The sequence below is a fragment of the Ammospiza caudacuta genome, chromosome 4 (assembly GCF_027887145.1).
Source record: "Ammospiza caudacuta isolate bAmmCau1 chromosome 4, bAmmCau1.pri, whole genome shotgun sequence".
In the NCBI taxonomy this organism is placed as follows: Eukaryota; Metazoa; Chordata; class Aves; order Passeriformes; family Passerellidae; genus Ammospiza; species Ammospiza caudacuta.
In genome coordinates, this window is record NC_080596.1 from 15,471,627 (window position 1) to 15,499,464 (window position 27,838).

The following is a 27,838-nucleotide window of genomic DNA, read 5'->3' on the forward strand; positions in this document are numbered from 1 at the left end:
AGACAGCTTCACCAATTTTTCCTCTTGACCGGGGGGAAATCCATCCAGGCAGCTGGGCTGCATTTAGTTTTGTAAACCTCAGGGCATACTCGGCTTGCTCTGGAGCAACAGGACCAGCAGCACCATTCATATGTGAGAATTTGCCTGAATCATTTCTGCGGCACACCAAGTACTGGTCAGGCTTTAATGGGCTGTGCTGAGAGCCCAGCGTCACTCACAGCGGGCACCTGCCGGTGAGGGTGTGTGAAACAGCAGCGTCTATGGCTGGCACGCGATTCTGGGATCACATGAAGACCATCCTCACTGTTCCCTGCTTCTGTCAGAATTCTGCAGGAACCATTATCAACACAGCCACTGGAAACAAAAATAATAGGGGCTCACTGTTATTATTCAGCTGGTATTGACTGGCAGTACCAGGACACTGCAGAACTGCCTCTCTCTAGCTGTCAGCCTATCAGTTGTGACAGCCCTAATAATGGTTATGTCAGGAGGCAAGTAAAAAGATGCCACAAATGGATTGCACGTGTATAATTGCTTCAAAAACAAATCTGTTAATAAAAGGAGATGAGAAAATTGACAGGAAGAAATGGCTTATTGCATGCTAATTTTCTCCAGCTTTCAAATTCCCTCTCTCTCCTTTTCTTTTTTTTTAAATTCAATTGGGTTACTTCTTCTCTGGAGAATCATGGTCAGAAAATTGAATATGGGGAGGAATTCTATACAATAAATAATTACAATGATGTGTTATTCCCAACAAGGATCAAGTTCAGGCAGATGGATTTGGCAGAAGAGCTATTAACCATCTGATGGCTTCTTCAGTTTACATTTACCCTGTTGTGGTATTTAGAGATTTTATGCAAAGGAGAATATGAATGGAGTGGCCTAAAAAGCATAAAATCCCTTGGCTTGTGCCTTCAAAGGTCCCAAGATGTGATTGCACCTGCATTTTCCCTCTAGATGAAACAGAAGATGCTGCAAATTCTGTTCATAGAAATGGCAAAACTCACAAGATATGACAAGGATTTTATTTACTAGGTCCACAACATAACAAGATGCATATGGGTGCTCCTGAATTAAAATGCTTTGCCTTCTGTGCTACCTCAGTAAGATTGCTAGGTACCTAAACAGGGGTATTTACAGAGTGTAGAAGACTTACTGTTATATATATCTGAGCAGTTGAAGCCTGAGTCATCCCAGGAATAAGACAAGGGAGTCCTGTAGCAGAGAAGTGAGTGAATATAGCTGATGAGACAATAAGGCTAGAAGTAAGTAATTTGAGAAAATTGGACCAAATAATGGGATCAATGCTAAGCTTGATGAAGGCAATAGTTTTCACATGATATTAGTGGAAGCAGCTGCAAGACTTACAAATACAAGCTCAAGAATGCCCATTTTAGTGCAAGATTTATTTTTTTCTAGAGAAAAGCGTCTCTTTATCTATATATGTGTGAATAAATCTATACTGCCTGTACATATTTAGACCCTCCCCAGACTGTCTAAGCTGCCAGCTGTAATGTGAGTTGTTCTGGCTGCAGGAACAGGTGGAAGCCTTTCTGAACTGGGAACTGTAATGATGCTGATGTGCAAATCAAAATTTTGTGTATCCTGCAGTAGTTTATCAGCAGATGAAGCCAGTGTATATGCACTAGGATCTAGATGTTCAGGTAGTTTTATGAACTTAGTTGCCAGGTGTTTATTAAGTTCAGAGTTATACTCTGAGGTCTATTCTGACCTGAAGAATGTAGGTGAAAACAACCACCTGGAAAACAACTACCTGTTTGGAAGAGGCACAGACAGCAGTATGGCTTATTTTTTGGTTTATTTCTTGTCCGACATTACTTATTATAAAATTGAATGACACCTGAGAGTTTAAACCTTAATTTGTGCTTGTGCTGGCTTTCTAATAAACTATTCTATTGCATGAGTCTCAGCATCTAGATTGGTCTCGCTTTGTGGCGTCAGCAGAGAGTCCAGGAGTTAGATTGCTTCAGACATAAGGTTTGTTCTTTCAAAGCAGTCTAGTAATGCTAGACTAACTGCTTTCAAGGAATAATTGATGCTAAATTCCCCAGGCTATGAGAAAAATCTCTACTCTATGTGACAACCCAGAAAAGTTTGTCTAAATGATGACTAGGGCTAATTTAGAAGAGTGAAGACTACACTGAGATTTCTGAAAGGTAGGCTTGGCTCTTGATTCAATCAGTTCCCAGTCTGACAGGGTCTCCATGCTGTAGAAAAAAAAGAAAAAGAAAAATTGTTTTCAAGATGCATGAGACCACTGCTGACGAGGAAGTAGATATGTTTTCTGCTAGGTGAGCAGGTTTTCTGTGCACTTGCAGAATTCCTCAGGTGTGCTCATTTTGTGGTTGAAGCAACATAACTAGCAATTTCTTTAGTATTTACTTCATGCTACAAATATTTTTTTTTAAGTACCTGACGAAACCTTATTTTCAGGTTTGTAGAATATATTACAAATGGCAAATGATAAGAGCAGTAATATAACCAGGGAAAGTGGTACAAATAGGAAGAAAGATTTGAACAATTTTCTTTGATGGTACTCATTTAACAAAGCAAAGACTTATTTCATAGCTGACTCCTGTGATCTGTGCTAAGATAGTTGATGGCATCATCAGTTTTCACACTTTTCCTCCAGTTGTTTAGGGATGAGGCATTTACAGTACATTATTTAAATACAATGCATGCTTCATAGTTATGCTACTCTTAATTAAACATTCTCTGCTGTGTTTGGGGTTCAGGAGAGCAGTCACTGCACAAGCTCTCTCTGCTTGAGCAGTGAAGGCAAGCTGCTGTACATGACAGCATTTCATCTCTGTACAGCTGGGGACAGTAATGCATGAGCAGCAGGTGAAGGCATTAATCTCCTCAGCTATCCAGAAATGAACTGTCATGTACAGCAACTTGTTCTCTGCTCTTGCTGCTACTTAGTTCCTTCTCCTTCTGCACCCAAGATCACCTTTGCATGCATTAAGCAAGTTCTTGGGGGCTGGCAGTTTTCCTCCTGGGAGTGGAGGCTGTGGCAATATGGAGCCAGGAGGTGCTGCCATCCCCAGGGCCAGGCAGTGGTGATGGTTGTAGCAAGTACAGAGGTGTTGGGGCGGGCACAGGGTATCTGTTTTTCCAGCCTGCAGGTTGTAGGTTTGAGAGGTTCTGTGCTGGAGATCCTCAGAACTTGAAAGAAGCTGACATGTTTGATGGAAAAACAGACTGGGAAATTGCTGTTTCTGAGGCATTAGAGTGTATCCCCAGTACCTTGGCCCATTTACTCCCTGGCTTTTGTGTAAAAGAGTCTTTTCTTAGTTGACTTCCAATCTGTTTGAGTTTCTGCTCACCTGGACAGAGCATAAACTGTCCTGCAAGAGGAGGAGGATCCTGGAAGAGAACGAGTCATTTAGAAACCAGGCTCTGCTGTGAGTAAATTGTGCAGAGCTCTCTAAGTTCAGCATATTGGCAGAGATTAATGTAACAGTTGGGCATTTTTTGAAGGGGGGAGGCAAATTCAGGTTATTTTACAGTGGTGGGAAGTGCTATGCTCTGTTTAGTGTTGGGAGAATGACAGTTTACTACATGTTTCCCAGGGGTAGTTACAGCAGAAGTAGGCTTGGGAAAGAAGCAACTCAGCATATAGAGATTTCTTTCATTAACAGAAAGCTACAGCCCAGATTCCTGAGGCAAAGTGCTGGCAGTCTTGCTCAGAAATTACCTGTTTTCACCTCTGTGTGTGTAACTGAGTGTGTAAGTGAGCAAAATGCTGAGAGTCTTGCTCATACAATATGTGTTTTCAGCTGTACTATAATGTGTTTTGGCATCAGCACTGAGTACAGTGGGAAGCCAACCAAAACACACCCCTTGCTTTAAGTATTACTAATGAGCTTCTGAGGTTCCTTCCATACAATTGCTACCCAAATGCACAGCTGCTGTTTTATTTTAGATATTAATTTGCTTATGTGCTGTAATTTTGCCACTTAAAAGGAAATGTGGCTTGGAGAATGAAATGGAACCACTGCAAATTACCTTTTGGGTGAAAATCTCCACTTATTATGGCTAACAATTTTATATGTTTTCTATCCCTTCTGCCCCAAACCTAGTGCAATCACAGAATGTGACCTTCTGCTATATATTTAGATATGTTTGATGTAATACTACTGCAGTTTCCTGGTCACAAATTAGTAACCTGCTGGATGAGGCTACCTAAGTACAAAATGAACTTGTGCTATTCAAGCCAATTTTGCCAAATGAAGAGCAGAAAAAGCTGTTTAAACTAACTGGAGAACCACTTTAAACTGTCATCTCTGGTTAGACACCAAAATAAAGCAGGATCACGACTTCCTTTATGGTAGAATGTTATTACTGTTGCTTGAATGTGGCTAAATTAAATCTGTTGTTAATTATTCTTAGTTTAAAGGTAAAGGTATTGAGTTTACAGCTATTTAGTTTTGGTGTTTTGTCCCCAGTCATTCAATCTACACTTATTGGCCATTAATCTTTATCTATTTATAACAACATAAGGAGATTCCTGACCAGTCATGTTTGCTTTACTTGAAAAAAAAGAGTGGGAGGGATGTGGATTTAAAAAAAAAAAAAAAAGAAAGAAAGAAAAAAAGAGGGCCTAGAGGCAAGAAAGAAGATAAAAATGGGGGGAGAAAAGACATGACAGAAAACCTAAGAGAAGGGATGAAGAAAGAAATGAGAAAACTAAAGTGGAATTGAAATACATATGTCTTGTACTCAAGTCAGTCAGATAGCTTAGGTCTGTGTTTCTGTAGTGATGGTGTTTATGATTAGAACTCGACAGATTCAGCTGGGGCTGGATATCAGGTTCCTCACAAAGGCTGGGGATGATGGGGAGGGAGATTAGAGTACTGATTCATTGCTCCCTAGCTTTGAGCTGACTTGCTGAGGAGTGCTGAATAAATAAATATGATACAGCAGCACAAAACATGCCCAGCAAAGCCTCCAACTTAATTGCATTTCTGTTATTCCTCTCCAGTGCTTCTTTATGTTTTAGATTCATTCATTAACACCGCTGCTCTGTCTTTTTGAGTGCACATCTGTATTTTAAAAATCAAAACCAAAGGAATCAATTTGCTTCTTGTTAGGGCCAAGGCTCTAGCACAGACAGCACACTTACTTGTGCTGAGGGAGTTGAGCCCTCAGAGATTTACAGTCTTTGGACTAGACTGAGATACAGACAAATGCAGTTCCTTGGAATAATCTGCACCATTACTGAATGATGCTGCTTTCGTTAGACACGAGGGAGACAACAACAGCTATAAATGCTGCTGTGTCCTGATGCAGGCAATGCACATCTAAGGTCCAGTTTGACTAAATGCTCTTGTCCTGCATGCTGTGCAGTGCTGTCTCCTATGGCATCTGCAGGACAGAGGTGGATGTCTCTGTGTTTCTTATCCCTGCTGCTAGAGGCTGTTGAGCCAGAGGCACTCCAAGCTGTCCTTCCCTCTGTTTCTGCTGTGTCCTTTCAGCTGCTGAAACACAATACTGTTATTATCTGCCCTGTAGTGTGAGTTGCAGAGTGCTTCTGATTTCATCCAAACCAATTCACAGCAATGTTGAGAAATGCAGTGTAACTTGGTAGCAAAGCTTTTGTTTTGCAGGATCTGAAGCCCCACTTCTAGTGGCATTTTCTGTTGACATCATGTTATCAGAAGCTAGCAGTTCCTGTTGGAACTTTACATTACAAATGGGTGTAGCGGACAAGGACCTAAACAGATAAGGGGGGGATGCAAGTCAGTGTGTGGTCCAGAGATTCAGGGGTTAAACTTCAGCTGCTGGTCTCTGAACATTCACTCTGTATTTCCACAGAACTTCAGTGCTGTATCTGTTCTCAGCATTTTCTGAGGGCTTCTCTACTTTAGCTATCATTTCCAGTCATAACTTTGATTACTGAATATTCAGAGGACTTCCTTTTCTTTTTTTTTTTTTTCCCTCATTTTTCTTGTTTGTCTCCATGGAGTGAGCTTGAAAAGACTTGGAGGCAAAGGCTAGGGTGGTGGCTGGGAAGGGTGACCAAGCACTTTGCAGGTCAACAACTTCTGTTTGAGCTGTCCTAGGTGCTCCTGATGTTGGAAAGGGTGATAGTTTTCAGACACTTGAGCTAAAGGTTGAGTTGGAGGCAAACCAAAGCCAGGAGACTGCAGTCTCAGGCTTCACTTTGAATGGTAAGATTTTTATTGCTTTTAATTGTTAGAGAGTTTGTGAAATCAGCAGGACTTAAGGGATGTGAATGAAATTAGTCATTGCGGGGAAGATTTCCTGTCTGTAACCAATTTCTGAAAGAACTGTGAGGATGCAGAGTGCTTCTTTAAGTCATATGAGAGGGACTGTAATGCAGTTTCCCTCTGTGGGCTTTGTCCATCACAGTTTCCAGCTTTAGGAAAGGATAAGGGTGGGTGTTAGTGCCTATCACCTTCCAGCATTCACCTCCCATCATCCTTCCTTTGCTGTGTCTGCTGATGGTAAGGGTAGAGTGGCAAGAGGAGAGGATATGTCCACCTGGAAATAAACATGTGTTCAGTGAGATACACTGTTCATGTGTTTCCTCTAATAAGCAGGCTCTGAATGAAGGCCGATAGCTGATTAAATCATCCTGTATGTTTCCAAAGCAAATAACCTTTTTTTGCTTTCATTTTCCCTCAGAGGGAGGAATGCCTTTGATTATTTTGTGTTAAGATTTGGTTGAACAGCTCATTATTAGCTTTATTAGTATATATAGCACACACAATCTGTTGGTATTTTCATGATGGAAACTGTAATATTTAAGTGGAACAGAGTTTTTCATCTGCTTACAAAATCTCATTTACTTACCAAACCAATTGCTAGTAAAAATAAATAAATAAATGTCTGAGTCATATTTCTGATCCTAGGCAATAATCTGTGCTTTTCCATCTGGCTCTATAAATATCTAGGTGTTTAATTCAATAAGAAGATATTTATGTTTTCTATTCTCTTTCTACTTCTTTTAAGGATTTTTCCCTTTTTCCACTTCTGGTGTTCAGATTCCCAAGTTCCCCCCTCCCTCCTTTCCCCTTCCCCCCAGAAGCTCCTGCTTAGAATTCAGCTAATGGATTCCTAATTCAATTTGAACTTCTGCTGGGATAAATCAGCCTCATACAAAATAATTTATGGTTCTTGAAAAATTTGCTGTGGATGAAATTAGGTAACCAGCACCAGGCAAATAATAATTTCATTAAGAACCATGAAAAGAAGTAGTGACTATGTAGATATTCATGAGGATTAATGTTTGTCTGGGGACAGCAGTATTCCCCTAGCCCATGGAGAGAGCCCTTCAGAGCACCCAAGGCCAGGCTGCTAAACTGATGCAAAGGGAGACAGTGGCAAACTTCACATCAGCTCCAGCATAGACAGATTTTGTTCCCTAGTCATTTTATAAACATATATTTGTTTGGGATCCTTTCTGTAACTGCTGGCTGTTTAGCAAATGATACTGGCATGCATTTGGGAGAAGTTTTGAAGGAAGCATCTGAGTACAGAGCTATTTGCTCAGTTTGAAGATAGTGAACAAAGAGTCCTATTGGGATCCTACATCCATTTTGCAGATGGGACCCTGAACCTGGCAGATTAGATTTCCCCAGGGTTACAGAAGAATATAAATCCCCTGGGTCTCAGTTCAATGCCTTTACCAGGTGGCCATGCAACTGAGCTATTATTTTGGGTATATTTAAGTGTCCAGTGTTTTTCTGAGATGCAGTGACACTGATTTCTAGATTAACTATACACTTCAGATAGCTCATGAAATTAGGACCCATGACATCCCATTAGATCTCAGTTTTATTAATCAGGAGATGTTGGATCATCACTTTTTGATGAGACAAAAATGCTTTCATTGAAAGTGTTACCAAACAGGGATCAAAGCTCTGCTGCAATTTTAATAATCGGAAAAGTAAGGGTAAAAATTATCATTCTTGCTAGAAAAAAAAGGTTGACATTTTAACCCCAACACACTGATGCAAGAAGCAAACTTAATTATTAATATGAAACAAAATAAAAAGCAGAGAAAGTATTTGTAAAGTGCCACATTCAGTTACAGATCCTCACTCAAGGTAGCAGTATGCTTTCCCCTATTAAACAAACTTGTGCTGTGTAATGTGATTTACCACTGGCCTTAAAATCCATTTGTCTGCAGCTGATGACTCTAGCCTGAGCTCTGTCTTTGTTTCCACTACATGATAGAGCTTTAAGAGCATGAGAAAAGGTGGGATCAATTTTTCACTTGGGAAAATGAAAAATTTATCATTTATCATGTTGGGGGCACCATGTTCAGACTGTTGATGTAGCAGTCAGATAAAGAACCTGAGTCCAAACTTCTAAAAATGTGTTCAGAGTTAATTATCCTTGGATTTTTCCTGAATTGTATGCTTTGGACTATACCCAGGAAACTTGTTTCCAGTATGTGTTGAGAATATATTTTATGTGCTGTAAAATGCATACTACCATCTAACCACAAAGGTTGTCAGGTCTTGTAAAAGGAGATTTTTTTGTGTTATTGTGACAGGCACCTTCTTTCATGTTCATGTAAATATGGCAGGCTCTGTCCTGTGTGACAAAGAATGCCTGAAGGGGACTTGAGAATGAATAGGTTTAACAAAAAGTATTTTAGCCTAAGCCTTGTCCATCTTTAATTAGTTATCAGGGTTAAAGAAGGGGTCAAGAGCCTGGAGCTGCTTCAGGACTAATGTGTCAAAGGGAAGTGAAGCCTAACACTGAAGAGGAAATGATGCTCCTCAGAGGTTTCATAATTTTTGACCTTGTGTCAACCATTATGACCACTAATGGCAGCTAGGGCAGAAGTGTCTCAAATTAGACTTTGCTTTTCAGGTGGTTAGGAGGGGATCTCATGCCATCACATAGACCCATCACAATCTGGAATCCAAAATGAAAAATGCTTAAGAGGTAGAACACAAAACCTTATGGGCTGGCACTGAACTTTCTCTGCTGTTCGTACGCTGCATCTGTATCAAAGTCACAACTAGCACTAATAGGCTTGAACTCCAGCAGCACAACCATATCCAACAGGAGCTGTGTTAATTTTCCAATTAAATGCCTGTAGCTCACTGTTACAATATGATGTGAGTGTTTGGCAAAGTAACACTTGCATGCTTCTCTCTGAGTTTGTTACATGACAGAGCAAGGAGATAAAGTTTTAGAGATAGTCTGTAACTCACTTTTTTTTCCACAAGCATGAATATTTTATTAGTTTTAAACAAATCAGACATTCATGGAATAGTTTAAGTCAGAAAGACTTCTAAGATCAGACAATCCAACTGTTAACCCAGCACTGCCAAATCCACCACTAGGCCGTGTCAATAAGTGCCACATCTATACATCTTTTAAATATCTCCAGGGATGGTGACTCAACCACTTCCCTGAGCAGCCTCTTCCAATGCTTGACAACTCTGGAAGTGGAAAGAGGGCAGAAACTTCCACAAGGTAATCACCTTGAAATGTCACTGATATCATCTGCTGTTTGTCAAGCATTTTATTTTCAAGCACTGTACTGTTGAGAGTCATGGCACAGTAACTGAGCCAACCTTATCCAGTAGCTCTGTAAAAGCACAACAAGTTTCCATCAGAAGTAATTAATATTTTTCAAAGAGAGATGTGACTGCTGGTACTCAGGGCAGGGCAGCAAAGAAACAGGGCCTTTGCCTCTTCACTTTACATTTCATGCTCTCAGTGATCATAAGCCAGCCTCAGCCCCTGATGATTTGCCTCCAGCCTTTTTCATCTATTTACATGGTTGGGCAGACTCATAGCAAGTAGAGCTTGCAGATTACTGCATTAAGTTTCCTACTGCATTAAGTTTCCTACACTGACAACAAGTCTCATAAACTTTGTTGCTCAAAGAACAGCTTGGTGCTCTCCATATGAGAACAGAAAGTATTTTCAATTGCCTTGCATGAAACCATACCATCTTTTGGCATTTTCCTAGGCTGAGTCCAATGCTAATGAGTACCTCCACCATCTCTTACATGTTTAGGCAGCAGCTGGTAGTCTGACAGTTTGTCTCAGGGCAATGGTAATGTTCTGGATACGGAAATTTAAATGTCATGTCTACATATATACCTGCAGGTATTGTCTTGAATTAGCAGTGGGATGTATAAAAAAATTCCCTCTGTTACAGAGAACTGACAGTTCTGTTTTCGATGTTCTTCTCATCTGGTTGATGTTAAAGTTTCAGGAGAAGCAGAAACTCTAATCATAATTATGAATTAAACAAACTGGGGGAAGGTGCCTTTTTCCCCAATAGTAAGATGTAACTTGCAAAACTCTTTATAAAGGTGGTACAGTGTTTTCCTCATCTAGATGTGATTCTCCTTTTCCTTACTCTGATGCAAATCATATTTGACTCCTCTGGAATTAGCTGTTGATTAACAGCAGTGCAGTTTGCCAGGGTGAGCCAGGCTGGATGTACTCCAAGCTCTGGACTGAGAGAAAGAGAAGGCACTATCAGAGCAGGGGAGATGGAGAACACGCTGGTTGCTGTAGGCAACGTGGTTGCACAGTGTCCACATGGTCTGTGGCTGAGTGATAACCATTTATCCTTTCATCTTCCTCTGCCCTTGGCTCTATATTTGGACATGCAGCGTTCACATAAAATAGGAGCACAGAGAGAAGTGCACAAGAGGAGAGGGCTCCACCCCACATAGGGCTGCCTGGTGGGAGCACCAGCAGCCACTCAGTTGGCTTCTTTCTTTGACTGTGAAACCTCCCTGCTCTTGAGCTGCAGCTCCCACCCTTCACAGCCCCCCAGTGTAATGGCAGACTGTGCAGTGCTGTTAAAAGGGAAAGCATGGTGTCTCCTTCTCCCCTTCAGCTCCTCACAGCTTTCTGAGAAAGGCTAGCCAGAGTATGGTGGCTTAACAAGCACAATTACTGTTCTAGGTATGGCTTCTTTATTTAGGATGGTCTGTATAGTCAGACTGAGTCCAAATATCAGAAACCTCCTTCCTGTGCTCTTTAGTTGAGCCAATAATCCAGAATTTCCAGTGTCTGAGATGCCCATTGTCTGGGTTTTTTGAAGGGCTTCAGGTTGTGCCTTTGGCTCACCATGGATTAAGTATTGATTCCTGTGCTGCTGTGAAAGTTCTTTTTTTTTGCCTAGGAGTACAGAAGGACAGGAAAGGATGTGTTTGGCTTTTCTTTGATGTTCCTGTGTTTGAGAGGGAGACTTTTGCCCAGCAACCTTCTGACGGATATGTAGCCGGTCAGTGCATATGTTCTTTGTTAAGTACAAGCAAAGCTTGGGTTTGATCTCCTGGGGATGTGTTGTTAAGCTGAGATGTGCTAGGAGAGTCTTCACTGAGCTGCTGCAGGTGCAGGGAAAGTTCATTCCTCTACATGGTCTTTGTTTATTCTGTTTCTGGACTGAAATCACCCAAAAAAAGATGAACATTGCATGCCCTATCGATTTCTCTGTCACTTTTCCCAGACTGTGCCTGCACTCTGCCTTCCCTGATGAAAAGAGCATTTAATTTTGTGGGTGCTCTGTAAATCTGAGTCAGAAATTCCCTTGACCTTTCTCCCAGGAGGGTCCAGCAAAGTTCAGCAAGGATCTGGTTTGTGGGCTGCCACAAAACCAAGCCTCATCTTCAGGCACATAAAGGCCTGCCAGTGAATTCAGCTACAACCAAGCAGATGCCAGCCTCCAAGGTTGGCCAAATATTTTGCTGTTGCAAAAATGCAGACTTTCTGGGCTTTTTGAGGATACCTTCCCCTTCTGAGGTGCTGAAGAATAAGGAGTGATTGCTTTATTGCATGCTCACCTTGCAATCAGCCAGAGGTAGGGCTGACAGAGGGTAAGTGCTGAGAAAGCCACTCTCCTTCTCCCCAGGTCAAGGCAGGAAAATGTGCTTTCTCTATCAAGGCACAGGCTGCACTTTGCTGTGCCCATTCTCTGTCCCTGTGTGGTCTCCAAGGCTGAGGCAGGGTTGAGAGGGCCTTTTAAAATGGAAACTGTTCATTAGTGATTCTTAGAAATAAGTCCTGTTTCCTCCCAAGTTTTATTCAGCTTGGACTAATGTTGGATTCATAGCTCTGTGGTGTTATGGGCCTCTAAGGTGAAGACAGGCTCTATGGCATACAGTATTTTTTGCTTCCCATTTGGTGGCACTGCATGCCCTTCCTAGGAGGATAGAAAACCCTGCGACTAAAGGACTTCCAGCCGAGCAATTTTCCTTTCCTGAAAGGGTGTGCACTGTAATCCAAACCCTTGCCTCCATCCTGATAAGCTGTCTGGCTGAGCTAGCACCTGCTGTTAATTTCACAGTAAACAGTACTTGTTGCTCTAGAAAGCTTTTTAATCATAACATTAAAACCTGAACAGAAATCCCATCCATACAGTAAACTCCAGCTGCCTTTCTTGCAATGCTCAGGGAATGGTCTTGCCGAGTGATGGGCATCCACATGCAAATAGAATTAACTTTGCAGCCATTCATTTTAAATTGCTCTTGAATCATTCTGAAGTAAATTCCATTTGAGAAGAATTTGCTTCAGGTCTCGCATGAAGAGATAATGGTCCAATATATTATCATCTAAGCAATAATAGTTCAAGTCTCGCAGTTCAGATATATACTGAGTTATATGCTGGGCTGATGAGAATTAAAGCTTGGTATATAGCAATAAAACTAGTGATCTAGAGATGAATAGATTGGTGTATGGAGCACAATATTTTCCTGCCACAGATTAGAGCAGGGATACTAATCCATAAAAGGCGAAATATACCATTAAATCTCTCTTTTCACATGTTATGCATGAAGAGCTATAATATGTACAGTTTTGCAGGCAAATGCATGAAAAGAGTGAAGACCTTTCCAAACATCAAAAGGTTCCTAACTTAGGCAAAGATTTGTTTTACCTTAAAAGAAAGCTGAACTAAAATTAAGCTAAAATTTCTACATGTGACAGCCCATGCCAGATTGCATCAATGCTGATTTCAGTGGCATTTCCCCTTTTCCTATAGATTTGCCTTTGACTTTGCTTTTAAAAAAGGTAGTTGTCAGATACTACAGAAGGCAAATAAAAGTGTATCCAAATTTGGGCAAGCAACTAAAATAAAAATTTCAAGTTAAGTTTATAGATTAAAGTGGCTTTTAAAAATTTATTTTCTTAATATGAATGAATTGCATGACTGGAACCAGTTTAGCAGTACCATTAATCAGGTCTTTTGTCTTGCTAATATAAATCAGTCAATAACAACAGATGGGCTGTACACTTTATTATGTGAAAATAAAGATGAATGTGACATACTGCAGAAGTAAACTTGCAGCTCAAAGTTACTGAGCACAGAAGGGGATTTGTTACAACAGGGGAGAACAATGTGTGTCTTGTGTTTGTGTTTGATCAAAGTCATGAGGGGAACTTGCTGCACATGACATTGGCATAATGATTGGAAATCAAGTATGTGAATTTTTAGTGTTTGTTTGTATCTGCAGTTCCAGATCACTCCCAAATGGTTTAATTAGCTTTTTTTCTCCAGACAAAAGAAAAAAAAATGTCAAGCTACTTAGGAGAGTTTAATAAGAGAGGTACAAAGTTTGCTGCTTTGCTGCACCATTGGGAGATGAGCATTTTAAATAACCAGCAATAACCATCAGGAAGATGTAGATCAAAGTCTCAGGCAAGATATATCCCCTCATGCAGCAATGGAGCACACCATGAGAGACAATCCCTATCCAAATTATAGACATTGGCTCAACAGGCCACATGGTGATAACAAAATCATCCCCGAAAAATCTAAGTCAGTTTGACTGTCAGGAATGACCTGTGTTTAAGTAGAGCTGGTCAGGAGAAACTGATGGAAGTGTTTATTTGGTTGTTAGAAGCTGTGTCATCATGAAAACACAGATTCATTAGATTGCTCTGGTGCTACCAGGTATTATTCTCTAGAGAACTGCAAAAAATCCCAACACAGTCAAATGTCCTATATTGGCATTTTCTGTTGGATTTTTAGGAATATTTTGCTATATAATTACACTAACATTAAAATTATGCTTGCATGTTGCTGCAAGCATTACAGTGAAAGCACAACAGCATATGGCTGTAATTCAAAAAATGGAATGCATGACTTGGCTCCAAGGTGTGTGTTAAGGTGCATGGTTCAAAACCCTGTCCCAGATCAGCAGCTCAATTGACTGACTGTCCTAAGCTCTGACACAGCTGTGCCTGGTGTGATTTGCAAGCCATTGTGAGGGGATTTAAGGTTCTTCTTCCTCAAAAGATTCTCATCCTGAGAAGCAAATGTCACTGCCTGGCACAGGGGAACTGGGGCTGCACATCCTCTCTACCTGTAAAGCACCATCCTGCCACTTCAGCTGGGTGAGAGGGGAGGGGTGCTTTGCCTCCCTGCAGCACCCAACCCCATCTCTTTGGGGGATGCAGGAAACACCAAGTGACTTCCCACAGCGGTTCACACAGGTGGATTGGGCCACCTGTTGCCTTTCAGCAGTGAAAAGTAGGACCAAGGGTCCTTCAGTGCTAATGGAGGTGGACTAGCTTTACTGTGAGATTGCTGCTTTTTCTGCCAAAGGCAGTCATGGTGATATTCTGTATGTTCCTCTTGAGAAACTGCTCTATAAAAAAACCACCATTGTTGCTATTAACAGCAGCAGTATGAGGGCAGGGATTGAATGAGCATTCTCAAGTTTAAAAAGAAAAAAAATCTTTCTTAGCTACTATCTTAAATTCTTTCTGAAAGTGATGGTTTTAAATGCCAGTTTCCAGGGACAAGGCAGCCCTTGAGCACTATTTGTGTGACAGTTTGTGAATGGTTTCCATCTATATCCCTAACATTTAAGAGTGGTTCAGATGCCTCTTGATAGAAATATGAGAGTGTGAAAAAATAAAGCTGAGCTTTATTGTTGTTCAAGAGGAGTAAGGAGGAATCACAGCAAGAAGGCAGTAAGAAAACAGGCTTGTTGTATCTAACTCTGGGATGCCAGGTTGGTGGAGACAAGCAGCTATCACCACAATCAAAATATGGGACTAGATCATAATGTACTGAACAGTATTTTGAATACATACAAATAATACCTAAACTTTATAAGCAGTTACCTTCAGGAGGAAAAGCCAAAACCCAACACATTTTCCAGGCTGATCAAAAAATTATTTTGAAAAAATCCTTTTGTTTTTTCTTTTTTGCAGCTTGCTGATCCCTCCTTTTAGACTTTCTAGTTATCTTTGATAAGGTGCAGTTAATTGGTCAGGCATTGTAATTATTGCCTTTGATAACGCGCAGAAATTTAGTGGTGAAAATAAATACATTTGTTCTTCCAGTCACCAGAAATTAGTGAAGCAATACTTGTTTAATTATAAAACATATGTGTGCTTTGTTAGTTTCCATCTGTCTGCTTGCTGATTTGCAATTAAATGACCAGAAGAAAAAGATACGTCCTGTGGCAATTCAGGGGAAATGATTCATCTCTAATGTTTCTGTGTCATGGATGTCTATGGAGCAGCATGTGGGAGAGGGGAAGAGGGGAGGTGTGCATGGAAGGGGATGAGAAATGCCAAAAAGCCTCTTGATTCAGTTCAGACATGTTTCATTGTCATGAAACCAAATGAGGACTCCCATCAGCTTACTGTAACTCGTCTTTCTTTTTGGAAAAAAAACAGGGAGTAAAATGGAGCAAGGAAGAAATCCCTAATGAGGAGAGGAAATAGGATTGCAGAGGAAGGAGGCTGGTGTGGTCAGAGAGAAAAGGAAACTGCAGAAATAAAGGAAGCATGGGAAAGTGATAAAAAATTAAATTTAATTTGAGTATCTGGAAATGATTAATTGGAGATGGAAATGGAAGTGTTATAGTGTGTCACAGATTTTCCCTGTGCTAGAAGAATGTCAGGCCTTATTTATTGGCCCTTTTTTCTATCTTTGAACCAGTTCACTTCTATTAACTCAGGGAGTGATGCAGTAGTGAGTCAGGCCTAATATTCCTTATAAAATGAGACACCAAGAAGGACAGGAGTATTTTTAAATTAATATGAAGGGCAGCGGGAAATAAAAAAAAGAAAAAATGGTGAACATATGTTCTCTTCATAAACAGTGTAGGAGGTTCACAAAGTAGTTTGCTCTGTTAGGTATTCCCATAATTGATAAAGGCATGCAGTTTACCTTCATACAGCTGCATGGGACGGGTACCATGTTACCTTCTTTCCCTCTGTCCTTATATGTCCCTGTTCCTTCTTGTCTTTCTGAAAAGCAGTACCTGGAAGGAGAGTCATGCCCCTTGTAATTCTGGGCAGGGCCTGCACAGGGAGGTCTCAGGTTTGGGGAGGGAACCATCTGACATTTCATCTTCATGAAGAGTGGCAGGGAGGAGGCAGCCAGCCAGCATTTTCAGCTGGGTGTTCCGTGGAGTTTTATTGATCAGCATCAGCATCTGTCAGGAGGTGTAATGATAACTGTGCCAGAGGCAGAAAGGAGAGATTGAGTGAGGCCTTCAGAGCTGCCAGCTCACCGCTGCTGGTGGGTCTGTCAGGAGTTGGTGCCCCCACCATTTTGCTGCTCAGAGCCTCTTGGATGTTCCTGTGCTCTGATGGCAGGTGGGGAGGAAGATGGGGAGAGGATCATTCTCTGCTGAATTTGGTGCCTTCTGATGTGGAAGACTTCCTATGCACAAAGGGGCAGAGGGGTTGTAAAAGGGGATTTGTGAAGAGGGAGGGAGAAAGGGAAGTATGCACGTTTGGTGTTTTCAGTCTTGCCTCCATGCAATGGATTCTTTTCCTACTTCTCCAGACTACTTTAATTGATTTAATTCTTTACTAGCATCACCAGAGAGGTGCTGAGGTTCCTTATGTCAATAACATGTCTCCATGTTTGCCCAAAATGTCACCGTTTCACAGGTTCCCTGTCCCATGCCCCAGCTCCCATGTCCTCTCCATAGCAAGGACTGCACAGAGCAAGGTTCTACTGACAGAGTAAATAAAGCACAGCTTGGCACCTTCATTAGTAGTCTTAGCAGGAGAGTCAGAGTATGAACAAAGAGGTGCAGACTGGACTTGCATTTAGACTTTTGCCCTCAGCAGATTTCAAATTGCTCACCTGAAACAAAAGATGCTGTTTCCTATTTAGACCAGCCTCAGCTGGCGGTAGCTATTGCATGCACCTGATTATGCAGTGTGATAAGTCACTATTGTAAATGTGGCCTTGAAGCCTCTGAAAGTTTCTATTATTTCTCTTTATGGTTTTGCAGGCAACTCTACCAAGCACTAACACAAAGCTTTATTGCTGGTATTGCCAATGATGGTAACAAAGGACTGATCCCAGACTGTGAATGTGTACAACCCTGTCGCATCATAGAGAGGAAAGAATGCTCAGGATGTAAAGAACAGTTTCTTACAGTCTGAAAACAGCAATGCATCTAAGCCTCAGTTTAGGAATGCTCCTAAGATAACATTTTATTCAAAAACTATGCACTTTTATAATTTTCATGAAGTTTTTGCAAATATCTGCCAGCTGAATTTTGATTCTTTCCTTTTTTTCTTTACAGATGATGACTTTTTTCATGAGCTTCCAGAAACTTTTCCATCTGATCCTCCAGAGCCATTGCCTCACTTCCTCATTGAACCTGAAGAGGCTTACATTGTGAAGAACAAGCCTGTGAATCTGTACTGCAAAGCAAGCCCAGCCACACAAATCTATTTTAAGTGCAACAGCGAGTGGGTTCATCAGAAGGACCATGTGGTGGACGAGAGAGTAGATGAAACCTCTGGTGAGTTTGTGTTATGTTGTGGAGGGATGAGAATGAACACCATTAATATCAAGCCCACTGTTGTAATCTAGCAGCTGTTTCATGTGGCAGCTGCTTTTCTTTACTCCTGTTACAGCTGGCAATTCCATATCTGGCATTACAAAACGTTCCTGTCATAGCACAGGGGTGGTGCCTGCATCCAAGTCAGCTACTGAAACAGGCGTGTGTAGAGCACCCTGACCAAATCTGAAACAGGAAAACCAGGAGAACCATGCACAAACAAAATGGAATTCCTTTCTTCAGACAGGTCTACTCCCAGTTCGCTTCCTTGGTGTCACAAATTCACAGTGGTTGCCCTGTGATGTTGTCACAGACTGAGAACCACATTCTCCCCAAAGTGTCAAGGAGCAATTGGGTTGTTACTAGAATGATGTTTTCTTGGGGAGATATGAGAAAAAAAGGAGAAATTTAATCAGTTTTCAGCAAGAACGAAGGAGAAAGCACACCTGGGCACACTTTAGAGCACTATTGATCCAGAGCAAGCACCTTGCTGTTATTCATTGCACTGCTCTGCCTGCTCTGTAGAGCCTGTAAGAAGGAGAACTACAGTATCTTAGCATCCTTCCTCAGTCAATACCAGAAATCCCACTGACATTCATGGAAGTAGAACAGGATCCTCATAGCACAAAAAAAAAAAAAAAAAGGTTGGGGGGAAGGGTTAAAAACTTGAGTAATAAAGCAATGTTTGGGAAGACTGGTAATCAATAGAGTCTGAGACACAGGCAAGGAGAGAAGCAGGACTTACTGCTGTTTTGATGGCCCTGAGAAATAACTGGATACCAAGCGAGAAGGTACTTTCCATTTGGGAATTGCACCACCACTTGGTCTAATTACTTAGAAAAATAACTCCACCAGATGTCTTGGAAGTCTCTTGTGAACCAGGTTTTATTTGTTTCAGCTCATTTATTTGCACAGAGATCAAAAGCATAAGCTTTTCTTGGTACTCTCGCTTGAAAAATGGAAGGTTGGTGTAGGAAGAAAGGCTGTAAAAAAAAAAGTCTGTATTAGACTTGAGGCCTGTGTATTCATTTGTAAAAATTGACTTTTCCACAAGTTGACTGCAGGAGAAACACATTAAAAAAAAGGAAATCATGTTGCTTAATACATCTTCAGGGTGTTTTTTTTTTTACTCCATGGGAGCCCAAGGGACTGAAGATGGGCAAACAGAAGGATAGCTATGACTCTGTTAATTTTTTAAGTTTTCATGAACATCACCATTTAGAAACATGAATGTTTTTCACTACAGGTGAAATATTCATTCTTTTTTTCTCAAAAATCCCATTGTGGGAAAACTTGGCAGTGCTATAAAGGAAATTGAATTCTACAAGTGTAAAAGGCAAATCTTTAAAAGAGAAGCATCAAAATATTTCAGAGGACAAATATTTTGCATGATAAACAACAGCAATTTTATGCAAATGAGAGCCATTATCAATTTAAGATTAATATAATCTACTGGAGTTCAGTGGGGAGAAGAGGGTGTCAGAAGCTGTGCACGTCAGATTATTAGCACAAGAGCCACAAACTTAGTCACACTAACAGTTTTTTAAAATGAAACTGTCATCAAAATCCAAATTAGTCAGTCAGCCTGGTTGTTGTCAGAATATTGGTTAATGCATGTCACAGCTGCAGTGTTTGTGCACCTTCCTGTAGGCAGATTTGGAATCTAGGGCTTGTAGTACATAAGTGGTATAGAAATGGGTAAAGAATTTAACTCAGGTTGTGGTAAAATAGTATTTTCTTTAAAGCAATGGAAGCAATGTTCACTGCAGATTAAGCTGCAGAAAAAAATTGCAGGAGACGGTGAGGATTCATTCTTGCACTCGAAGAAGGAGATATCAGCTTGGCAGCTTGCACCAGTCAGGCTGGCAAAGCCCTTGGACTCTATCACTTTTGAGACTATTTTGGTTTCTTTTGCTGTTTTTGACTATCTAGTGCAGTTGTAACCTAGGGCATTGAAGTAATGACTGAGCTGCCCAGAGGGTGATGTGAGGATCCCTCTAGGTCCAAACCTAGATGCTGCTGATGCTGCCTCCTGACTTGTGGTTAGAGAGGCAGCAGAAATTGTCCACAAACCAGATTAGGTCTAGACTTCCCATGGGTGACCTGGGGCTCTAAAGCATCTCACTTACACAGTGTTTCTGCAGGGTCAGTCATGTAATCCCAGCAACTGAAAACTGTGGGCTTCCTTCTTTCCTGGTATTTTACTCCTCCTAAGGAAGAAGATATTCTCCCACTGGGTTTGAACCAGGCTTTCAATTCTTTAGGCAGACAAGCAAAGCAAAGAAAAATAAGGCAAACTGACAATAAAATATGAGAGGAAAAGAGTAAAGGTCACTTGTGCTTTCTTTTCTAAAGGATGAGTAATCAGGAAGAAAGTGAACTAAAATGCAGGTGTGATGCTAGCAGTACATCACCTTGGGATTGTAAATGATGCATGAAAGAGAGAAAAAGGTTTTGATTTGCAAAAGATTATGTGTTCATGGACTTTGAACCTGTGCCCAGGAATGAAATCTATGTAGAGATGATTAACTCTTGTTATAAGGCAAATTTGTTTGTGTCATTGAGAAGACCAGAGAAAACAGCACAGCAGTAGCAATGGCACACGAGATGGAATTAGAGTGTAGCCAAGCTCTCCTTGAAGAGACCTGCTAGACAGAAATGTTATATGTATTAATTTTTAAGAGAGGAAAATTAATAATCATATAATTTTTTCTGTATTTTCTTTTTCTTTGTGAAGGAGAGAAGGTACAAAATGAGAGTAATAGTTATACATACTTTGCACTGTGGGTTTTTTTAAACAGTGGGTAAAACATTGCTGCAAAGAACATGCTTGGGAACTCTGTGGGAGTTGTTGCCTTCTGGTTGGACAGGATGAGAACCATAATAGTGGCAGGGTGTTCTAGTACCACTTTATTTAATTAAATTAGCCTGAAGAGAGAGCCTTGCAAAATATTTTATACTGATTGAGTCTGAGAAACCCGAGGCTTTACACAGAAGATCATTACATTCTGTTTTTAAATCCTCAGAATCACTGGAATTTTTCTTCTTTATGGAAAAAGCTGAGCATTTTCATAAAGAAGTCAAATGGGTGCTCTGGAAGTGTCTAGTGTACATCTTTGACTCTTTCATTTCCTATGTATATGAAATACAGGGCAGGGCATTGTCTTTTTTACGCCTTTATGTTTCTGGAATATTTGCCCATTAATGCAGAAAAGAAAAAAGAACACTGGTTTTAAAAAACAGAGATGAGAGTTCTTTTGAGGGAACACATTTGATTTTATGGCTGACTGTCATAAAAGATAACAGCAAAAAAAATAAAAGGAGCCCTGTAGAACTGATGCTTTTGGGGGCAAGAAAATTCCATTGTTACAGGGCAGGAAGTTCAATAGCATCGATAATTGTTAGAGCAGTTTGTGCACATTTTACAAATTACTGTACCTCTGAAAATGACTCTGGAAAATATTTTTTTGCTATGAGGATGGAAAAACACTGAATCAGGTTGTTCAGAGAGGTGATGGATGCCTCTTCCCCAGAAACATTCATGGCTGGGCTGGATGGGGCTCTGAGCAACCTGATTTAGTTGAAGATGTCCCTGCTCATTGTAGGGCAATTGAGTAAATGACCTAAAAGCTCCCTTCGAACCCACACTATTCTGTGATGCTGTGATTTTTATTTTGCATGTGTGCTTTTATAGAGAAATATTTTCCAAGACACACAGACCAGTTCTGCAGTGGTGAGAGAATTGTGAACATATAGAAAATCAGTATCTTGCACCTCTTTCATTTGTCCAGAGGGATAAAATGCTGCTCTATCAAACCTCACATCCCAGTGATGCACAAGAGAAAAGCAGAAAAAAATCTGGGGCTTTTATTTGTCTTTCCAGTTTGGATATGCATTGGAACATTTTCTCTGTGACTATTAAGGTGAAATGGTCTATAAACCCTCTCTTGCCCTCTGCAATGCCAGGGACATGTTCTTCTCTCTCCTTCAAGCAAGGAGAAAACATTTGTGATGCTTTAAGTGCTAATTAAATAGACATATTGGGCAATTCACCCAGCATTATTGTTTGCCTACACTGTCTGTCTTCTTTTCCTGGGATGCAGAGGGAGAGGATTTCTTGGGGACTTTGCTGATGACCCCCTCCTTTTGTCTGATTAAGAGAGTTTATCAAACTGCACTTGGAGTGGACAAGTATGCACTTCTTTTCAGAGAGAAAGCTGACTTCTTTTTTTTTCAGTTTCTTTACATAGCCACCACTGAAATTCCAATGCTTACCTCCCACCATTACCTTTCCCAATTAGTAAAGTATTTTTGGATGACTTGCAGATCCAATGAAAGGAGACCAAGCTTTTGACATAGGGTCAGCATTGATCTGGCAAATAGGAGTTTGTTAACTTAAGCCATGGGTTTGGCAGCCTGTTGAGGAAGTAGATACCCAGCTAACCAAGCCTTTAATAGATCACCCTCTCAACAGAAAGATCAAGGATTGACATCTGCCCTTTTGCCTTTAAAACAGCTCTTACAAGATCCTGCAGCCAAGAGAGCAGTGGGGAAGCCTTCACAGTCACTGTGCTCTTTTGGCACCATGTAAAGAGGCAGAAAAATCACTTCCAGCACAAAATGCTCTGTTGCTTCATCTTCCTCTCTGTGTGTACATCTCACGAAAGTCATTTATTTTGGTGTTTGTCACACCACATATTAGAAGGCTACATTGTGCTAATGGCAAAAGTCATTGTTTAGGCTGGGCCTTCTGATTATACAGCAAAGGTCATCATACAGCCTCTCATTTTGAGAAGTTACATTCATTTATTTTAGTATTTTTTATAAAACAGAAAAGCCATTTTTCTTAGTATTGCATGTATTTGAATAAAAGTGTTGGAGAACTTAATTTGGCAGCCCAAATACAAAATTCCAGTGCCCCCAATCCCCAGGTAAGCAGAGCTCAGGGAGAGGTGTAGAGGGATATTTTACTAATTTCTTTTACCTCTAGATCTTCCTTTCCTTACAGCTATTTTCTTTCTCTGCACATCTTTTTTGCTTAATCTCTTTTTGCATCTTGACATGCTGTAGCCTCCTAATTTTCTGTACTATTTCTGAAGAACCCGAAGGATAAGGAAAAAGCTATTTTTCTGAGCAAATGTGGCCAGTGTCCCTATTCACTTCACTAAATATATAGCAAGTGATGCTGAATGCTGCAGTTAGACTTAGCCTGCAATATTTTGATTCTCTGGGGTAGAATACCTTGGGGTTATGTTAGTAAGGGTAGGCACACATCATAAATAAGGATTGTTTTCATTCCACCATTGTCAGAAGTCATTTTGTTTTCAGTTTATCATTGGATCAAATCCATTACAGACATCAAGCATCCATATATGAAATAATTATTTCTCAAAAACATATTGCAAATTTTTAGCTCCTTCAATACTGTGTTCTAATCCAGTTCATTTCAAGGAAATTTAAAAATGTGTCAGAGTATCTCTTCCCAAATACTCCTGTTAATAGTTTTGAGATGTGGGTTAGAACTGATACTACAGTCTGTTTTCTTTCATAATTTGAAGTCTGTTCCCTCTCAGGAAAGTTGCTGCAAGTGAAACATGCTTATGTATGTATGGTCTGAAAGGCTGCAGGTGGTGCACAAAGAAACACATAACTCAGTTTCTCCAAAGATCTGGAACTCTCTGGGGAAATGCAGGCTCTTTACTTCCATAAAACACATCAAGAAACCCATGGGGTTTTTTCCTACTTGAAATTTAAGTTGCAGATATTTTTTGCTGTCACTTGGGCCATCTTCTTTCTGCCTGTCACTCCCTGTGGCCTGACAGGCAGCTCTCCTGGGGTAGAGGAGCCCTGTGCCCATCAGTGCTGCAAGAGAAGCTTTCTCTTCTTAAAGGTTGCATCTTCAAAATCAGCTGCTGGGAACGTGTTTTCCTCTCCCCCACATCAAGGGAATACCCAACAAAAAAGCTGCTGCAGACAGTGTTTTCAAGCAGACAAAGTTTGCACTTTTATCTTGAGCAATTCGTATATTTGGGTAGAAAAAAATAGCTATTTTGGAAGCTTCTGAAGAAACACACAGAGAGGCAGAGAGCCACCACTTTCTAAGATACACATTCAAAATTGCAGGGCTTTGTGTTGAAGGGAGTGAAGAAATTGCTAAGGTTAGGACATACCTGAAGAAGGGAAATAAACTTTTGTAAACAGAATAAGACCACTGGACCAGATATTTGCTTCTGGCAGCAAATCTCATGGGCAATAACAAGATCCCCCCTAAGCCCAGGGAGATTATTTTTTTGTTTAGAGGCCTGTAAAAGACTTGAGGATTTTTGAGTTAAACTCAGCTGAGTATAGGATTCACTTACAGTATGTGCATTAACATACCGATAATTTCTTATTTAATCAAACTTTTGTATGTGGGGGCTTTGTCCCTCTAAGCCTTTGTGGAAGGCTGCTCCAGCTCTTACACCAAGACATCTTTTATTTGTGTTCATTGCCATTGGGACCTGCCTGTCCTTCTGCTACTGCTTTCCTTTGCAGCAGCTTTTTCCCTGTGGGGGTGTGTGCCCAGCCCCCTTTGCAGGCTGCAGCAGTGAACATCACAAACCCTCTGCCCTCCTGTTGCTGAGCTGACTGGGGCAGGTTCTCCCAGCCTTGCTCTGTCCTTCAGGGTACTCAGGCATGCTAACAGGGGCCCAGGGGGAGCTACTCCTCCTGCAAGTTAATCCTTCTCATGCTCCTCCTCTGAGTAATGATGTGCCCATGGGAAGGGTCATTTGCCCATTCCAGATTTTCTGTATATTCACCATGTATCTGTGCAAATCACTCAGTGTCTCTGTGATTTATCTCTGCAAAGTGCTTTGGGACCAAAAGATAAAAGCTTTAGGATATTTATTTCTTATTGCAGCATTAACTTCCTATGTGCAGCTGTTGCCTAATTGTCCTGGAGGTTTCCTGTGGGCTTCTAGAAAAACAAATCTGAGACAGGAAATAAAGTTATTTAAAATAATTAGAAGAGGAATATGGATGTCTCTTGCATTCATTTGAAGCATTTGAGGACACCCCCTTAATATTTCCATCCTACATCTTCTCTCTTCCAAGTTCTTCCTTCATTAAACCCTCTGTTACACACTTATAATCCCATTAATTCCCCAAGAGACATCTTCTGACATCAGTCCACCCACCACAGCTTCAGATAGCCACAACTTTGCACAGCAGTTCGTCCTATTTCCATCCCTGTCCTCCAGCTCTTTTTGAGCCCTTTGTGTGGGATCTGGAACCCTGTGGTGAGGGTGGTCTGATGCCTAAAAGGCTCATAAATGTGTTCTTGATTTTGAAGTGAGTCCCAAAGCCCAGTCTCCATCCTGCACCCACGGGCCTAAATGGAAAACAGCTGTTTCTTAGATACAGTAGAGGCAGAAAAGGAGAGCATGGTGGAAAAGAGGAGCAAAGCCAAGGTTTTGTGTACTGCCAAGCTGAAGTGCTGCAGTCAGTAGCAGATGGAACAGGAACACTTGCATCCTATAAGTGTAGTTTTTTCAGTTAATTAAATATGAGAATTAATAGGACTAGTCGAGCTGTAGTTCCTTCACAAAAATACCTGGAAATACTCCGGAAATGGAAAGTCATAATTACACCTGACTTTTACTTCTATGCAAACAAGTTATAGTCTGATGCAGCCAGGTGATCTGGCTGTAGTCTAACACTCTTTAGAGACATTGGGGTCTTAATGACTGTGCTAAACATTTAAGTGTTTTGCAGACTCCCTTGATGTCTATCTGAGCTTGTGTCTCTGTTACCTGAGTGGTATCTTCTATGCTTTCCTCTATCAGCTCATTAGGCAGAGAAATCATCAGCTGAAAAATTCCTATTCCTTAAAACTACATTGGAGAAATCCTTTCCTTTTTAAACTTTTTTAATAATGGGGCTTTTTGGGTTAGGTGGTTTTTGTTTTTTTTTTTTTTTGGAAAAAAAAAGCATTTGTATGGAGCAAAGCTCTGCACATAGATCAGATTTAGTGAGGCTTTTTTGCTCTGCAGGTAGGGTGCCAAATCATCGCTAATGTTATGAAGGGAAGGAGAGGTGCCTGTCACACACAGCTCTGACCCACACAGGATCTAATTTTGTGCTGCCTTTACAGATTCACTGCCTGTATTCATTTTGTCATTCCCTTACATTCCCAATTTGTACATAAATGAGCAGCATGATGTGGTAAGGACCAGCAGAGCTGCCATTCACCTGCAAGGTTACGTACAGTTCTTTCTCAGGTTTTGTTGGAATGCCTTTCACAATTCCTCATAACTTCTCATCCCCTTCGTACTTTGATTGTAATACTAGAAAGTGAATCTTTTGTCAGACACTTCTGTGTCTTCTATTCCCTGAGTACAAATCTTTAGGCCCTTGCAGCCTCTTCTATTTTTTGCTCCCAGGTTTTGATTCAGAGAGGATCTTGGTTGGCTGAATGCAGTTTTTGGGTTCCCAGTGACCTGTATAATTATGCTTTTCTAATGAGTGCTGATGCTGCACCTGGGTTGGTTGCTGTGCCCTCCTCTGAGGAGGAGTAAGGACTGCCATCCCTGAGGAACAGCAGTGCCTGGAAGTAGATCAGGTTTGCTTTGGGGAATTAGGTTGAGTGCTTTTGGTTTTCAACTAAGGTGGAAACCAATATTGGATCTCAGAGTGGTGGGGTACCTAGAAAAAAAAGAGTAAAAGGAGGCATTTAGACCTACAGGGATACTTTGATGGCATTTGCTTACATAATTTAAAAGGTCTTTTTTTCATGTCAAAGTCACACAGATCTGCAGAGGAACTTGCTTGCATCCCTGGTGCCCCCTGTAGCTGGCGAGTATCATGAACTGTGCTGTACCCAGCTGTACCCACCAAAGGACTTCTGTGACCACCAGGCTGCCTTTTTGCATGCCTTCCTGCCATCATTCCTTTGTTCAGTACAAACTAAGAAAAACCTCCTGGTGTTCAGGAGCTGGTGTTTTGACTGCTGCCCTGGCACAACTCTGAAAACATGCTGGGTGGGGGAGCAGACAGTAAATTCCCAGAGCTTCATCTCTGTCTGGAGAAAGTCGCTTCACTTGACAGCACAGTGGACAAAGCTGCTTTGAAAGCAGCTGCTAGCCTTTTTCTTCTTTTCTTTTTAGTTTTCTTTTTTTTTTTTTTTTCCAAGATACCCAGATCAGCTGTGAAATGCCATCCCCAGCATGCAGAACAATGGCAAAAAATGATGGGGGTCTTAAACTTCTTCCCCAACCTGCTGTTCCTGTACATTGCAGAATAAAAAAATAGGAAAACAACAACTGAGGAGGCTCCCGAGTGACCCCTTGTGTCACATTGAGACTGTCCTTGCTCCCACAATAGCTGCACCAGCCACTGAACTGTGTCATCACATCAAGTTCACAGAAATAAGGCATTTTCATGTTGTCTCTGCCTCTCAAAACCCTGCAGAGTGGGTGTGGCACATACATACATGTGCAGATACATATTTTATATCTGTAACATGTTCAAGTTGGTCAGTCAGTAAAATAAACAACTTGATCTCTATTTTTATATATAAATTTACACACAAACCCATTGATTGTTCATTTTCCTGCCCCCCCCCTTCACTATGCAAGGGAATGTAAATATGCTGTTCAAAATTCAGATGTTCTCATTTGGCTTCCCAGATGTTTGAAGTTCAATAGATTTCTTTTTTGTTGTTGTTGTTTTTTCATAATTTCCTCTGCTTCATCTTGTGAAGTGCTAAATCATTATTTCTTTGTGCCTGCACATTGAGATTCATCTGTAGGCTCTAAACCGCCTCAAAAGTGCTTCAATTTTGCATGAGCACTAAGCTGGGGACTGGGAAGCATTACCCACTGCTGAAGGCCCAGATCATTAAAAAGAGCATGTAAATCCTCTGAACCAGAAATGAAAAGTGCACAGATCTTCTTTGTGAAGTCTCAACTGCTACTTTAAGTAAAACATGAACCATTGGCATGTTTTTTTTTCCTGGCCCATGAAGAAAACTAAACCAACACCTTTTCTCAGCT

At 40.9% G+C, this 27,838-nt stretch overlaps 1 protein-coding gene across 2 annotated transcripts in view; it reads left to right on the forward strand.

Annotated features, from left to right (window-relative positions):
* Positions 1 to 27,838, forward strand: part of UNC5C (unc-5 netrin receptor C) — a 243,332-nt gene that overhangs the window by 136,876 nt on the left and 78,618 nt on the right. For both annotated transcript variants that reach the window (XM_058803456.1, XM_058803458.1), the window contains exon 2: positions 17,544 to 17,765. In XM_058803456.1, the coding sequence (XP_058659439.1) occupies positions 17,544 to 17,765 (222 nt within the window). The remainder of the gene's footprint in view (positions 1 to 17,543; positions 17,766 to 27,838) is intronic.